The following is a 14,411-nucleotide window of genomic DNA, read 5'->3' on the forward strand; positions in this document are numbered from 1 at the left end:
GAACTAACCCTTTAAGCAATACTGCATTCCTGTGAAGCTTTTTTTTTTTTAATTTACCACAGTCGATGGCACAGCTGCAACACCCTAGTAACAACCATTAGCCGCGTTTCCACTGCCGGGCGTGCTAGTGCGTGCCAGGGCCGGTCGCGTTTCCACTGTCACTTCCGGGGCTTGATCGAGCCTCTTCGGTGCTTCCTCGCTGCCAAAGGCACGGGTTTTTCGGCCCGCCGAAAACCTTGGTCCAAAGCGGGCCAGCTGGGGCTTGAGGCGCGGTCGAGGTGAAAGGCAGAGCTAATCGTAGTCAGGTGACGGTCTACACGCTGAAATGGGTTGGGTGACGTGACGTTTGATCAAGGGAGGTTTTTAGATCAGCGCTGCGGAGCTAGCGGACCGACAATGGAAACGCAACTTGATTTTGGCCTCGGTGCCTAAGGTCTGTGGCCACAGGCCCAGCCCGGCACGCTGTTAGCTCTGGCCCGCACTGGTCCGGCAGTGGAAACGCGGCTAATAATACCCTGGCAACTACATGGCAACATACACCATTCTATCTAAATTTGATTGGTCAATTGCAGCAATAAATGGTCAAACACTTCTAAATGACTAGGAAAAAGCAGTTGGTTCACAACACTGGGCAACCCATTTTCTAATGGCTTGTATCCCCCCCAAATTAATCACCATGAACGTTTTGTAACTAGTCAACTAATTTAAAATCAAACAGATTTGACTAGCAGTTTTAGCCTTAATTTTTAAAATAAACCCCAAAACCAAGCTTAAATGCAACCTTCAGTTAAAAGTAAAACACTTCTGCAATACTAACTTGTCTTCAGAGTGAGAAATAAAGTGTTTAATTATACAACTTCAATAAAACAGTAAAAAAATAATTTATTGAGATGCAAAAAATTTATAAAAGTAACAAGACAACTTAAAATACATTAAAAGTGACTCGTTCATTAAACATTTCTCAGGTCACAAAAGATCGTATAAAAAAGGTAGAGTAAATTTCCTCTCAGGTACAAAATGGCACCGAAAGCCTGCAACAAACAGAAACAAAAAGAGCATAAAGTCACACTGGAACATAACCTTTAAATGTCTTGCAGACTTGGTCTTTTCCCCACTTAAAGACCAAGGATCTGTACTGATGTGCATGCAAATGAGCTAAATAGCCATCCAAAAGTGTTCCCAAAATGGCAACCAGGTCAACTCTGGTGCTACACATACCGTGACAATAGACATTCATAATATAATACATAAAATCCACAGAAATGCATTTCCTCTTTTAAAAAAACAAAAAAAAAAAAAAAAACAAACAAAAAAAAAAAGACCCAACATTTTTGGTCCAATGAATAAACTTTTCCATGACCGTTCCAGTCAATAGGAAACTGAATGGTGACATTACCCCACCCAATGTCATGTTATCCAGCTTTAGATGCCCAGAGGCACTTCAACATTATAGATAAGACAAATTTGGACTTGTAAGTTGTATACTATAGCAATGTCCATGTCTAAGACTTAGTAAGGGTACAGAGCGTTAACTAAGGGTACATTTACATAACATACTAAAAAATTGATAAGTTTTTCCTTTGCATTTTTGAAAAGGGATCCCTAATCAAACAGATAAACACTATTATGCAGCCAGGCCAGTAGTTGAAGGAGTGGATTCTGGAATCCACTGCCAGTTAACCAACATTTATCTTTGTTAAATTATTTGAATGACTTCAACATATGTTAAAGCACTTATTTTCCTTTTCAAACAATAGAAAATAATTTTGAATATTGTCTGTACTAGTCACTGAAAAGAACATGTTATCAGTATGTTTTGGGAAAGTTAACTGCTCAGAGCAGAGCTCAGATGAACTTCAGCCTTGAAGCTGTGAAATGTGTGTATCTGTATGTGCGCTAAGTGTTCTGTGCAGGTCCCTTGTTACTGGTGGACAACTGGCACTCTGCTTGAGACCAGCAGATGCCATGTCATGACCCCAAAAGGACATCCAGTACCTAACTCCAGAGTCCCCTCGTCAGCATCATGACGAATGGAGATATGCTTCTGACTATCGGTCCATGTGTGGAAGATTAGCAAATTTGTCTTTTTCTTAGCCAATCAGAATCATTCAACCTGAAGTAATGGCATAGTTAGAAGACTGTTAAGAGTATAATTGTGGAAATGTGAATGTACGCAGAGTGGCCTACGAACTCCTTGTGAGACTTGAAAGCTGACTTCTGCTGATGAAACGTCAAACTATTCTTCAGATAAATTCTCTTCAAATTATTAATTCTTTAAACTTTGACTCCGGGTCTTTATTCATCATATCTGGTCTTTATCTGTAAAATTCTCCTACATTGGCAATGTCACATTGTAGAGAAACACTACGCACCTATAGATGTGTGCTGCGTTCCTTTTTTTTTTATGCCCTTCCCTCACCAACTTCCCTCAGTTTCATTGACTCGGATATACATCATTGCTTACGTTGCACAAGTGCCCACTACTGGTGGAACCTTTGCAATGGGCTGAATTGGAACATCCCAAGCCCTTCATCACTTGGAATCTGCTATGGAGTTGATTTAATTTCCCCCCTGGCTAGTTTATTTTTAAACTAAAATGGCAATATTTAAGAATTTTAAAACTGAAAAAGTTACAAAGCACAAAATTGCAAAATAAACTAAATTCAATTTAAAAACTATTTTAATAAAAAAAAAAAAAAAAAAAAACTAATTACATCTGAAATTAATTTCTGTGATTTAGATGCATGTATGTTTAAAATACAAGTACAGGTATTTAAAAAAAAAAAAAAAAAAAAAAAAGATTAATAGTACACAGTACAGTAGTTAAAGACCTAATGTAAAGTGGATCTACCAGATTAACCAAGTTATTTTATAAAAATGTGCAGTTTAGAAAGAATATTTCTTGTATTTGCACACTTAACCACCGATTGCTGAAAATTCATTAAATATTTATACACACTTCACCTGTAACAGCTGCTTGGTAAGGCCAGTCTGGAGAGAACCACTCGCCATCAGCCACTGAGCAACACAAAACAAGAGTTAGTACACAAGCCCTCACAAAGCGACAGTTTCAAAGACAAGTGCAGCTCTACAAAAATATCTAATGCTTGTAAAATTTAAAGGACATTTTGTCTATTTTGTACAGCTACAAGAACACTTTTTTAAAGAAGTGTAATTTTGACTAAAAACTAGAATCTATTTGTTTTTAAAACAAGAGTTGAATATAAAATAACATACTAAGCTTGTTTTTAGAAAGTTGAATGTTTTATGATGTGTTAGCCAGGTTTAGGAATATTGACTTTTGAATTTGCAAACAACGGAATTTGAATTTGCAATGATTGTGTACAAATGAATGAATGAACAGTTGTGCTAAGAGAGAAGTTTAGGGTTGATATTACCTTTTTGAAGCTTGCATTACACTTTACGCCATCTTTTCCAATTTTGTTGTTTAAGCCGGCGAAAATCAGGTAAGACTGAACATTTGAATCATCTTCACGGTCAAAACTTTCACCCTGGGCTACAAAAGCCTGTGTTGAGTGATCTGGTTGAACAAGACATCTCATGCCGTTTCTTTTGCTTTTTTTTGGGTTTTGCACGCAAAACTACCATGAGAGCACCAAACATCTAAATTGATTTGTGCATGTATACTTTACCTTTTAAAAAGGGGAATCTATCTGTGCTTTTAGAGGTGACTCTGCAGGTCTTACCTCAAGATCCTTTTCAATAGAAGACAAACATGTTGAGTCTCTGTGACATCAGAGGGATTTAGTGACTCTGATGCGAGGTTGCAACAGGGTTATCGCTTTTAAAACAGGTATAAACACATTAAAACTCCAGGATTTTCTTATTGTGTATAAATCATTGTTAATGTTGAATAGATTGACTAGCTGTTAAAGAGGTCATACCAATCCACTTGTTTTTGCACCAAAAACAGGCAGACACTTCATTGTAGTTTGTCCCAGTTGCCTTACCGAATAGGAGTTGTAGCTCGAGTTAATGCACTTTTACTTAAATTTTGAGTTCTGAATTCTAGCATTTTCTCATAGTACAACGAACACCAAAAGCAAAAATTGATTTAGAAGATATGACCCCTTTAAATTATCCATAAATACAAAAAGAATTCAGATTAGCTTGTTGGGGGACCAAGGTAACAGATTTTGAAATTTGTCTTTAATGTTATTCTGAGGTCAATCGTTCCTGTACAAGACATAATGTGCAGCCGTTCCACGATCTACTTGATACAAATAACTCCATGCTAATTGCAGACTATTTAAATCAACGGTTTATACACAATAGATTTTGAACAGCAAAACAAGTTCTCTATCTAAATATTGTGATGTTATAAAAAGCATGCAGAATTTTGACAGTTTTACAGTTTGCAACAGTTGACAGTTTTATATGGGATGACTATTACCACTTTAATAAGTCAAAAACAAACGTTTTGAAGGCTGTAAAAGAAAACTATGCTTTATTGACAAACTGATAGGGACACATTTTGGACATATTTAGTTCCCTAGTTAGGAAATGCACACAAGGTTTCTAATATTTCGGAAAATGCAAAACTAAAAACACCAAAAGAACAAGTCTAATATTTGGGTATTGTACGTACAAAGGTTTGAGAGGGTAGTTCTTTTACCTGTCTAGAAGTAAACTCGAACCTTTGCGATATTTGTTTTGCTCATTTAACAAAACGAATCAGCAGATGCGAATTTTTGGATGTTTTCACGAGACTTTCAAACAATAGATAGCCTCAAACCAAATGGAATTTGTTCTTTGAAAAATAAGTAACATGTTGATTTGTACAGGAACTAATGTTTTTGAGCATCCCTCAATTTTTTTTTTTGTTATGCCTTACAAAAGCGCGTTTGGAATAAATCTAAGTGATATTAACAGGCATTTTTTCTTTTTTTTTAGCAAGTCATTTTACACATGGACATCAGCTAATTATCTAGCATTCAGATATCAATTTTTCAGAGAAGAAACACTTAACCATTAAAAGAAATAAAAATAAAAAAAAACAAAGAAACAATTGTAAAACAGAAATGCAAAGAGAATATAAGCACAGCATATATCGCAAATCTAAAATGTGTCATGAACTTATGAATGGTCATCGTCCTATGCAGATTCATATTAAAAAGGAGTGTTGTTAACCAAAACAGGATACAAAAACAACTAGAATTACTTTAGGTTGTTACAAGAGGTTACGAGGGGAGATGGTTGCCCAAACAACTGCAGAGATGGAAAGGTCTTAATATCTCCCATATGGGTGTTCCCGAAATGACTTGCCCTGGCGGGCAGTAGGGGCTTTCCCGCCAGCGCTGCCCCAAGCACCGCCATCCCAGTCATCTTCTGCTGAAAACACAAAGGCACTTCTGTAACATGGATAATTCATTTAAGAGTAACTTGGTGCTTCACACATAACGTTCCTAGCATTAGGCATTCGGGAATGTTGTAGATTAAGCATGATAAAGGTCTAACATAAGAGTCTCTAGTATAATATAGCTATTCCATGCATTGCATACATGAGAACATGTCTTACTGTAAGATTCGTAAGTCTCTTGTGCCTCTCCGTGACCGTAATCGTAATACTCTGTGTCTCTGTGGAAGGACAAAAGCAGAGTTTAAAAAAAAAAAAAGCAGCCATTTTTACTGAGTTTTAAACTTAGACCACAGCAGGACTTGGACTTCAGCTGGCTAGGAAGATAAGGCATTATATCATTTGATAAAGTTTGAACTGAATGAATATTTTAGGAAATTAGCCAAAGGAAAACAGAGAAACAGATGGAGTGGAAAAAGACACTCACGGCTGTGGAGCAGGTTGACTGTAATAGCTCTCATATCCTTCATAGGAAGTCTCTGCATATGGTTCTTCATAAGCCTGAAAAAAAACACAGGAGACAAATGGAGAGGAGTCACAAGATAAACATTTATAAAGCCTTGAAACAAAACTAGGTGTAACTATAGAGTTATATCACAATATAAAAATGCAAAGATCAGAAATTGTTTTCAGGATTCTTTGAACAAAAATGAATAACATTTAAAATAGAAATATTGGAACATTACACTGGTCTTATTTAAATGCATCCTTGCAGAAAGAAAGTATTAATTTTTCCAACAACTACATGGGATACTGATCCCAAACTTTTCAATGGCGGCAAATATAAGACCGTTAAAACAGGAGCAATTGCTGGGGTTGTGGATATTGACTTACATATTCGCCATAAGCTTCTGGTTTGGCCGAGTGCTGTTGGTGGGAGAGAGCCGATGCTGGTGTCATCCTCTGAGACTGGGCTGGTGGTCTTGACCGAGAGGCGGCACCTCCTCTGTTTGGTGTGGAGGGTGGAGGTCCACCTCGTCCAACGGGAGCTCCCCTTGCTGCAGCTCCACGTCCTGGACCTCCTCTTGGAGCTCCTCCACGTGGTGCTCCACGAGGGGGCATACCGCGACCCCTATGAGAAATGTATATTACATATACTCCAAACACTTATGATTGTTCATATCACTAAAGACAAAGTGATTTTATATCCAAAATATAGCCTCCGTTTTGCTACATGCATCGGTTAGTGGTTCTCACCTAGGGGGTGGTGGGCCACCACGGCCTCTGCCAGGAGGGCCGAGGCCTCTGCCATGGCCAGACATATCCTGGGAGCCATTCAAAAACCCTGGATCCATGAAAGCATCCGGATGCATTTCATCAAGACCATCCACCTGACACGTGTGAGAAAGGATAAATCAGACTAAATCAACCAAGAATTAAACTGTTTTACATCCCAAATGAAGACCATAAAAACAAAACAGGAATGCACTGACATTAAAAATAAGTTTTATAATAATCCTATATGAAAACAATGGCCAATCCCCAATATTAAGACTATCGTTGTTAGTAATGTTTAAAATTAAAATATACGATAACTTTGATAATGGGCATTTATGCGTTATGTTTGTGCTCACACTTACAGGCATTAGGAACTTTTTGACTTCATCCATGGCATGTGCCATACGCAGGTAACAGTCTGGAATGGGAGCAAAAACTTCAATGTGGACGTGCAACTCCATAGCCAAGTGTGCATACTTCGGATCACCACCCTTCCTCAGCTCCTCTTCCTGAAGGTTTCACAATTTAATATTTAGTCACCGGGTCATTTAACAGTAAACTCAACAGTACAAGAACTGGTTCATTACCTTGTTCTTATCCCTCATGGATCCTTTGCCCAGTACAGAGATTTTCGCTCCAGTGTCTTCCTGCAAACGTTTGATTGTGCTGCCCTGCGGCCCTAGAATCTTGCCCACGAAATTAAACTGATGGGAGAAATGAGAAGTTAATTCATGCAACAAGTCCTTGCATTGTACAGACAAACTCAGACAGTGCGTGATGACTTACTCGAGGGTACTGCTTCACTGGAATGAGCACTCGCTCTTTCACCCTCACGTTCTTGGCGGTGAACAGATCCAGGTACGTCTCTGACTCTTTTTTAGGTTCACCTTTCTGCACCCTCTCAATCTCTGCAAGAGAAAACAAAATCAGCTCACAGCAAAAAGAAAATGTATTTTTGCTTTGCCACATCTATTCTGGAAGTTGCAAACATCCCAAAAAAAAAAAAAAAAAAAAAAAAAAAAAAAAAAAAAAACACTTTGCCAAATGCAACTAGAAACAAATTGAGAAATGTACTTTGTTATATGCACTTTGACTTAAGTGCAATTGCTAATGTGATAACAACCCCTGCCCCAGAATTTAGGACTAGAGCATGACTTTTCAAAAGTACTAGAGAACTTGACTCGTTAACACCTTAACTGTCACCATCCTGCTAGTGGGATGCTTGGCACTTTATTGCCTTTATTTCTTATCACATATTTTAGTAATTACCATAAATTAGGTAGGCCTATCATTCAAAAGCTTAAACTCAAAATTCATCCTGTAAAATCAGACAATGTATTGCCTTGAAAGCAGTACTTTAAAACAGTACTTTAACCTTTTAGCGAGCTCCTCCCCTAGTGGGCGGTGTCATGTTTCATATTGCAAAATTGTAAATTTTATAATAACTAATTTTGACAAAACTGTCAGAAAGGTCAAGACTCAATGTTCCAAATTTGGCAACTATTTTATGACAGGAGTAATAGTAACAAATTTATTTGTTACATGAGAATGCATAGTATCACCCAGTGGTTATTTTTGGTATTACACCTAAAAAAAAAATTGGAAATCTCACAGGACCTTCAATTTTTGTGATAACTTCAAATTTGGAACAACTTGTTTAGATACATGGCTTTGATTTAATAGCAATTTAAAGTTACTTTGTACAGTAGTTACAGTAAACTTATGTCTATAATTTTTTACAGCCAGAATAAAGACCTAAGGTTGGTCTCTTTAAAGCATTCATGAATTACAACCATTTAAATTTGGAATGATGGTACATTTTCAAAACGGGGAGTGAGTTAAGGGGTGGAAACTGAAAGCAGAAAGTCCTCAACTCTGGCCCTTGAAACCCAATTACTTGCCAAGTTCTGCTCCAACCCAAATCAATCGACAAGCTAATCAAGGCCTTCGGGATTAGAGGTTTGTGGGTTTTGGATCTGAACTCTACATGAAAGTTGATTTTGAAGGCCAGAGTTGAGAAACCCTGGTTTATTCCACCAAAATCACTGAATTTAAATCACTGAATTTGGTCCTGACAAAAACTGGTACCACATCACAATGGTTAGAGACACTGGATAAATTCATTAAATACAATAAAGACTATTTATTTAACCTTTATTTAACCAGGCAAGTAATTAAGAACAAGTTCTTATTTTCAATAACAGGAGTGTAAAGGTCTCCTAAAAGACATACAACCATACATTACACACATATACATAAACATATTTTATATTTTATATTTTTTATATATATATATATATATATATATATATATATATATATATATATATATATATATATATATATATATATATATATATATATATATATATATATATATATATATATATATATATATATATAGCTAGAATGAGGCATTTCGATTTGTATGCTTAATTCTAGCTAGAATCTTTCCTAAGATTACATTCACTAGTGCATAAATTCCCGCGGGGGCGGGACAACCTGTCAATCACGTGAGATCAAAGCAATTGCAAATGACGATCCATGAACAAAATTCCCGCCCTACATTTTGTTTTTGTTCGAGAAGCGTTTCACTCACATAAACGTAATAGAGATGAAAATACGATTGAAAGTTAACTTCTACGTCGACTTTAAGTAGACTAATAATTAAAAAAAAAAAAAAAAGTCAGTACAGATTAATGTATACGTTAATACATTCTCTTTGTCTGCAATCTTGGGGTTCCTTAGAGAAATTATGGGATTGCCCGTCTCCACAAAAGAAAAGCACGTGATGCTGACTTAGAATTTGGAAATTAGATGCACTGAAAATGTTACCATTTCAACTTTAAGTGGTCTACAACTGGACTAAATGCACCCAAGTATTTTCAACGGAAGCTGCATGCACATTTTAAATACTTTCATTATCCTTGGAATGAGCAGTACCCCTTGAGGTCGAATCAGGAATTGATTTTCAACGTGGTTCAAATCTGACCCAATTCTCGATGTGGAACAGGAGGATTAAACAAAGAATCACGCTGGTTGCAGTATCCAGCTACGTATAAAACCCTTAACTGAATGAGTTTCTCTCATCCGTAACAAGGCAGTTATGATGCTTGAGCCAAATCTATCAGAAATAAGCGTCCAGGTAGTAACAAATATAATTATTCCCCACATTTCCAACATTAAACGACGTAACGTAACGCATAACATCATAAAACTCAACATACAGTACTGCATACTATTGATGGCATTGAAAAACACGACACGGCCTATCGGACCAAACCTACCGCTTCTGGCCTACAAACACGCATCGCACCGACGCACGTGAGATTATCTCTAGCAAGTATAGACCAACATCCCTTCAAAAACACAGTTCATAATTTAATAACTAGAGAAGACGCAGTCACTAGCTCTGCGTGAATTGTTTAATAATGAATAAAGACGCACTGACCTGCGCTTAGGAGTTTCATGGCGTGCGTGAACGAGGAGTCCAGGCTGTCTTTTTCCGCCAATAACTCCGGCAGATATTTACTGTCCCCGGTGCTGTTCTTCCTCTTGTTGTTTGCATCCATCTTGCTCACGGCTTACGAGACTTTCGCTGAGAAATTAAGCGATTAGTGCTGTTGTGAAAACGCGTACTGATGCTAAAGCTTTTCTACCCCTTCTTAACAAAGGAAACAGCAGCTTAATGGCGCTGATGGAAGTGACGTCAGGTGGCGAAATCGGCTTCCGTTTAAGAATGGGATGAGCCAGAGGGAGGGGCATCCACTGGTAACAAACGACTGTGATTGGACTGCCTCAACAGCGCTGAGAAAAGAAACGGGTGTCACGTGTCGACAATAGTTTAGGCCTGTCTTGAAGCCTAAAGTTTTATTGAAAAAATAAAATCGCCTTCCTTTATAGTTAAAATAACTATTCTTTTAGTTAAAACTTGATTATGTCGTATAAGAGGTGTAGATAAACAACAAATCACCAAACAATCATCAACTGGCTGTGTGTTTCTTGAGTTTAAACTATCAAGCACTTTTTAAAGGTTATGTAATGTTTAATTGGTCTATTGTATATAGTTTATGAAAATCTTAAATACAATTTAAATACAAAATTAAATTACATTTTAATTTGGTTAGCCTATGTGTTTTTGTAAAGCCATATTTTTGTTATATGACAGTTTTCACCTGTTTGCAATTTGCAGTGGTTACAACTTTTAATAGTGTGATTTTTGGGCAATTTTATTAAAACCAGTTATGGTTTGCAAGCATTATAATGATAGTATTTGGAATGGACAGAAATAAAAAACAAACACATTCAAAAATGCGTAGTCTGTTTAGATTTTTTTATGGACTGAACAAAGAAAATTCAGAAATCTGGTCACTATAACATAATCTGAATATTATTCTAACACACGCACGCACACACACACACACACACACACACACACACACACACACACACACACACAAAGGAAATCTAATGTAAAGACGTGAAGAAAATAAATCTATTTTAACATGACTTACAATTCAGATTAACCTATATTACTTGGTATTTAAGTAAAGTGAGTCAGTGACAACCACAGTCCTAAATATGTTATAGTCAGTTTAATTCTATGAAGAAAATCCACAAAAGACTCTGCAAAAAGTTGTTTTATCACTCTTTGTGATGTTTATAGATTGACATTATAAGGGCAAAGATGAGTAGATGAATGGAGCTTGATGTTGATGGGGCAGATTTTTTTTACATGTAAATGTGAAGACTGGAGACAAAAGAATATTGATCAGAGCATATTGTTGTGTTTCACACAGGGTAAGAGTGTGAATGTGAGCAGGGCGAAGACAAAGGAACATAAATTGGGCTGTTTGCAGCATGTCTGGCATTTGACAATGGATGAATGGGTGATTGGGAATGGGAGTAGAGCACCAGGAGTCTGCTTTGTCTCCAGAATATAGTCTTAGGAAATGCTTCAGTTTCAGAGAAAGCGGAGTCAAGAGTTTTGCATCATCATCCTCAGACTCATACCAGAACATTGTATCAGACTTGTGAATTTAAGCTCATTGTGCTTAATATTTTTATTTTATAAACTGTGTATATACTGTATACAGTATATTCACAGTTTATTAAAATGAAAATATAAATTGTATTAAAACCAGTTAGGGTCTGTTTGACCTGCAAATATCATAACTATTATTACTAATAATACTATTAATACTTCATATATGAACTCACAACAATAAAAAGACAAAAAGATACAAAAATATATAATATATTCTGACCAGTAAACTAGAAAAATGTCCCAGTTTGACACGCAATCCGTATCACTGATTCAAACAAAAGATTCAAAGCAGTGTTTTGAAATCGGCCATCACTAGATATTGTTGAAAAGTCCTTTTGTTTTTTTTGGTGCACAAAAAATATAATATTTTTTGGTTGCTTTATAATATTAAGGTAGAACCACTGTACTCACGTGAACTGTTTTAAATATGTTTTAGTACATTTCTGGGTGTTTGAAAGTGTAAATTAATTTGCTCTCAATGGAGGCCTCACTGAGCCATCGGATTTTATCAAAAATATCTTAATTTGTGTTCCGAAGATGAACGAAGGTCTTACAGGTGTAGAACGACATGAGGGTGAGTAACAAATGATATTATTTTCAGTTTTGGGTGAACTAACCCTTAAAGCACATCATATTTGATATGTGAATTTTTGTTGTACACAACATGCCTACTTCTGCCCTCTGATCAATGTTTTATAATTATGTTTTTATTGCTAATGATGCCAGCTTTTTATTATAATGTTGAATAGCTATAACTAACCATTTTATACATATAAAAATAAATCCATTTATAAAAGTATCACTATCATATTGATCTCAATAGTTCTTAGAACTGGATAAAAATGTGGAAAAAAATGAAAAAAGTGGCGTCACCCATTATGCAAGGATACTGAAGAAATTGCACAAACTGGAGTTAAAGTTCATCCCATCTGTAAAATCACTTCTCAATAAGGATAGTTCACAGCTCAAATAAACAGTGCTTAAACACACAAGCCTATCATTTCTGCTTTTCGATCCTCTGGCCAGGTTTACCGCCATTATAATAAGTGTTACTGTAACCGCAATGTTTGCATAAAGAAAAAACAGAAGGATGGGGTTTTTCGCAGTCTGAAGCAAAGTCCCTTTCATGCAAGTCATTTCACTCTGCGGCCATCTTTAAAACTGCTCTCGGGCATCTATTTCAGTTTTGCAAGCACAGCTTCTATCTCTTTGAAAGGGGAAACATTAGATTCTCCAAAGGATTGCATTTCATATTTTAAATCACCAATGAAATCTGACAACTGTCTCAATTTTGTTTCTAAATGCTCAAATCATGACAAAAAATAAATTTTTCAGGCTGGACCAGCCAATGCATTTGTGCAATCATAACTGCACATGTCAGAAGACTGAGAACCCAGAGCTTCTAATGGCAGCTGCAGTGACGCGATGACTGGCGATTGGCTCTTTTATTTAGAAGGCGGGATTTATTCCGCCATTTTGCATGTTGCACTTTCTCCTATTCCTAGTAATATGAATGCACTGTCCTTGTTTGTCTGAAGTCTTTGGTCTGAAGTGCTACAGACCAAACCACACCCAAGAGAGTTACATCACAAAACACCAGGGAATCATGGCACTTTTATTTAGAGTCCACATCTTAAATGTACATCATAATTATTACACCACATTGAAAGAGTTCATTTAATTTTTGTTCTCTGGAAAGGCTCTGGAAAACCTTTCAAAGTACAACTCAAACTGATTTAAGAAATCTTTACATAAACAATAATCTGCAAGAAGCGCTGCAGAACTTCAAGTACCTGTGAGTGATACATGGATTTAATTGTAGAATTAAGAATCAAATAATCAGTGTTTGATTTTGTTCATACATTAACCAAAGACAACAAGCTTTAAAATGCACCAGACTGTTGTCGCCACCCAGATCAACTTAAGCGTTCGGTCATCGGTTTAAATCATTGGGAGTTAACAGCATGATGATGCAGTAGGGGAGCAACGCTTTGGCTCCAAGTACCCTTCTTATAAATAATGATACATGACAATTCTGAGAACATACGTCACATTGGACAAATCACACACACACACACACACACACACAACACTAAACCACTGTTTAGCTTCATGAAACTGACTGGACCAAATGAACACAAGCTTGAAGGTGAAGTGAGTAAAAAAAAAACAACCTAGATTTTATCATTTTCTGGAGAAAATGAGTGGAGTTTGACTGTGCAAACTTGATTCTAAGGCATTGTGGGTGGTTGGTGTTACTATGGGATTGCTAAAAAGTTCTAAATGTCTTTTTTTCAATGTTGCTAAGGTGTTCTAAATGTTAACTGGTCTAAATGAAAAGAGCCCCTGCACATCTCTATTATAGTATGGTCCCTCTATAAATCAAGTCCATTCTTCAAATGCAAATCTAGCAGGATTTTTTGGCTGTTTAATTACCTGGAAGGTGAAAAATTATAATTTGACATAAACATACTTTCCTCAACAAGTGGCAAAATTTCACTTTCTAACACAAACTTTGGTGCGCATCAATTCCCATACTGTTTAATAGACCTTAGTTAGGGTAATGCCATATTTAAGGCATAGAATTACAGTGCATTCAGTGGATTGTACTGTATTTAACAACATAACATACAGATTATTCAGCTGTCAAAATGTCTTTCTAAAAAACATTTCAAACTCAATAAAACAGTTTTAAATGTTGCAAATTGTTAATATGTTAAATTCAGTGCACGTCATTGTAAAGGCTAAGGCTGCATCCCAAATCGCATA

At 36.5% G+C, this 14,411-nt stretch overlaps 1 protein-coding gene across 4 annotated transcripts; it reads right to left on the reverse strand.

The window, feature by feature from the left end:
* Nucleotides 1-862: 862 nt before the first annotated feature.
* khdrbs1a (KH domain containing, RNA binding, signal transduction associated 1a) lies at nt 863-10,318 on the reverse strand. 4 transcript variants are annotated; one of them, XR_007186730.1, is made up of 11 exons: nt 10,047-10,318; nt 7,382-7,503; nt 7,183-7,299; nt 6,958-7,104; nt 6,575-6,708; nt 6,212-6,449; nt 5,805-5,878; nt 5,540-5,598; nt 5,183-5,349; nt 2,965-3,018; nt 863-1,031 (listed from the first exon to the last, which is right to left on the reverse strand). XR_007186730.1 is itself a non-coding variant. In XM_048204557.1 (9 exons), exons 1-9 carry the CDS (start codon nt 10,165-10,167, stop codon nt 5,249-5,251), a joined length of 1,113 nt encoding a protein of 370 aa, XP_048060514.1. In that variant the 5' UTR covers nt 10,168-10,318; the 3' UTR covers nt 4,440-5,248. The 4 variants fall into 4 exon arrangements, 2 of the variants coding, with proteins under 2 accessions (XP_048060514.1, XP_048060513.1); XR_007186729.1 differs by having other exon boundaries at nt 5,183-5,352; XM_048204557.1 differs by lacking the exons at nt 863-1,031; nt 2,965-3,018 and having other exon boundaries at nt 4,440-5,349.
* Nucleotides 10,319-14,411: the final 4,093 nt, after the last annotated feature.

The sequence above is a fragment of the Megalobrama amblycephala genome, linkage group LG10 (assembly GCF_018812025.1).
Source record: "Megalobrama amblycephala isolate DHTTF-2021 linkage group LG10, ASM1881202v1, whole genome shotgun sequence".
NCBI lineage: Eukaryota > Metazoa > Chordata > Actinopteri > Cypriniformes > Xenocyprididae > Megalobrama > Megalobrama amblycephala.

Bases quoted from the DNA above. Each gene is read 5' to 3' on its own strand.
- khdrbs1a (XM_048204556.1), bottom strand. From the start codon at position 10,167: ATGGATGCAAACAACAAGAGGAAGAACAGCACCGGGGACAGTAAATAT. The intron at 7,105-7,182 runs GTAATGAACCAG...TGAAACCTTCAG, and splicing joins CCATGAGGGATAAGAACAAG to GAAGAGGAGCTGAGGAAGGG. The intron at 6,450-6,574 runs GTGAGAACCACT...CATTTCTCATAG, and splicing joins GGTGGCCCACCACCCCCTAG to GGGTCGCGGTATGCCCCCTC.